This window comes from Limanda limanda, chromosome 8 (genome assembly GCF_963576545.1).
Source record: "Limanda limanda chromosome 8, fLimLim1.1, whole genome shotgun sequence".
Taxonomy (NCBI): domain Eukaryota; kingdom Metazoa; phylum Chordata; class Actinopteri; order Pleuronectiformes; family Pleuronectidae; genus Limanda; species Limanda limanda.
The window spans coordinates 5,980,539-5,981,645 of NC_083643.1; the positions used below are offsets into that span (position 1 = coordinate 5,980,539).

Consider the following 1,107-nt stretch of genomic DNA (forward strand, 5'->3'; position numbering starts at 1 on the left):
GCAATGAATGAGAAATTCAAGGAGAAGGACAAGAAGTTGGAGGAGGTGCGGAAGAACAAAAAAACCAAAGATCCCTCTGAAGAAGGCACTTCGGAAAACTGAAAGTTACAAAGGGGATTGTGTGTATAGGGTTTTTTACCTATCCAAAGATTGTGTGTTTTATTTCAGCGTTTTCTTAGTGTGTTTGTCTTTATATTGTTTTAATAATCATTTGTTGCTTTTGCCTTTGTTTTCATATGTTATAGAGTTATGTAATTGATTTATGAATTATTAGGTGTCTGTATATGTTTCTTCTGGATTTTAGTTTTTATCGTATAATTTTTCTTTGCATTAAATGTTGTGTTACCTTTTTAAGGAAAAGTTTTATTTAGTCTGAACAGTGACAACAAAAACAGGAATAAATACTGTTATAACTTCATATATTAATTATCATATCAAACTATGACTATTCTATTGATTGACAGATCTGACCACCTGCATGTGTATTAATTTATCCCCCTGGCGGTCATTATGAGGTACTTCAGCCTCCACCGACTGGACAACACTTAAATGTCCCGAGTGTCCCTGAACTAGACAGTTTTTTTTATTATAAAACTTTATTTATACGTGTGTTTATTAACAGTAATACATGACGCTCCAGTATCTATTGATCCCGACACACACACACGTGACACTTGCTGCAGCAACATGGAGTTCACACGTTAAACATGGAGACATGTAACTATAGTGTCAGAGAGGTAATAGATTACTGCAGGTTACTTTATCAGATTCAGGTCCACAGACACAGACAGAACAGAACCAGAGAGTTGAATTCAAAGTAATACAAACATGAAGAAACATCTTTAAACTCACTTACTGTCGAACCAGAGTTAAACCGAACCTCAGAGCCCTCATGCTGGTTCACGACACACGGGCACGCGCCTCAGCTGCTCGCTCCCGCGGCTTTAAATAAAGCTGCAGCCGTGCACGAGGTCCCCAGGAAGCAAAGTGGAGCAGTCCATGTGTGTCAGCAGAATAAACCATTAATTATTACAACACTCAATTATAAAGATTATTGTGATTATTGCTGGATTAACATTGGACCTGCTTCACTTGCTCCTCTGCTCT

General features: G+C 37.6%; 1 protein-coding gene across 1 annotated transcript in view; it reads right to left on the bottom strand.

Annotated features, from left to right (window-relative positions):
* The window catches only part of tigara (TP53 induced glycolysis regulatory phosphatase a), a 4,758-nt gene extending 3,851 nt beyond the window's left edge, over positions 1–907 (bottom strand). Inside the window, exon 1 of the mRNA XM_061076766.1 lies at positions 857–907. Coding sequence (XP_060932749.1) covers positions 857–894 — 38 coding nt within the window. The 5' untranslated portion in view covers positions 895–907. The remainder of the gene's footprint in view (positions 1–856) is intronic.
* Between the last annotated feature and the right edge of the window lie 200 nt (positions 908–1,107).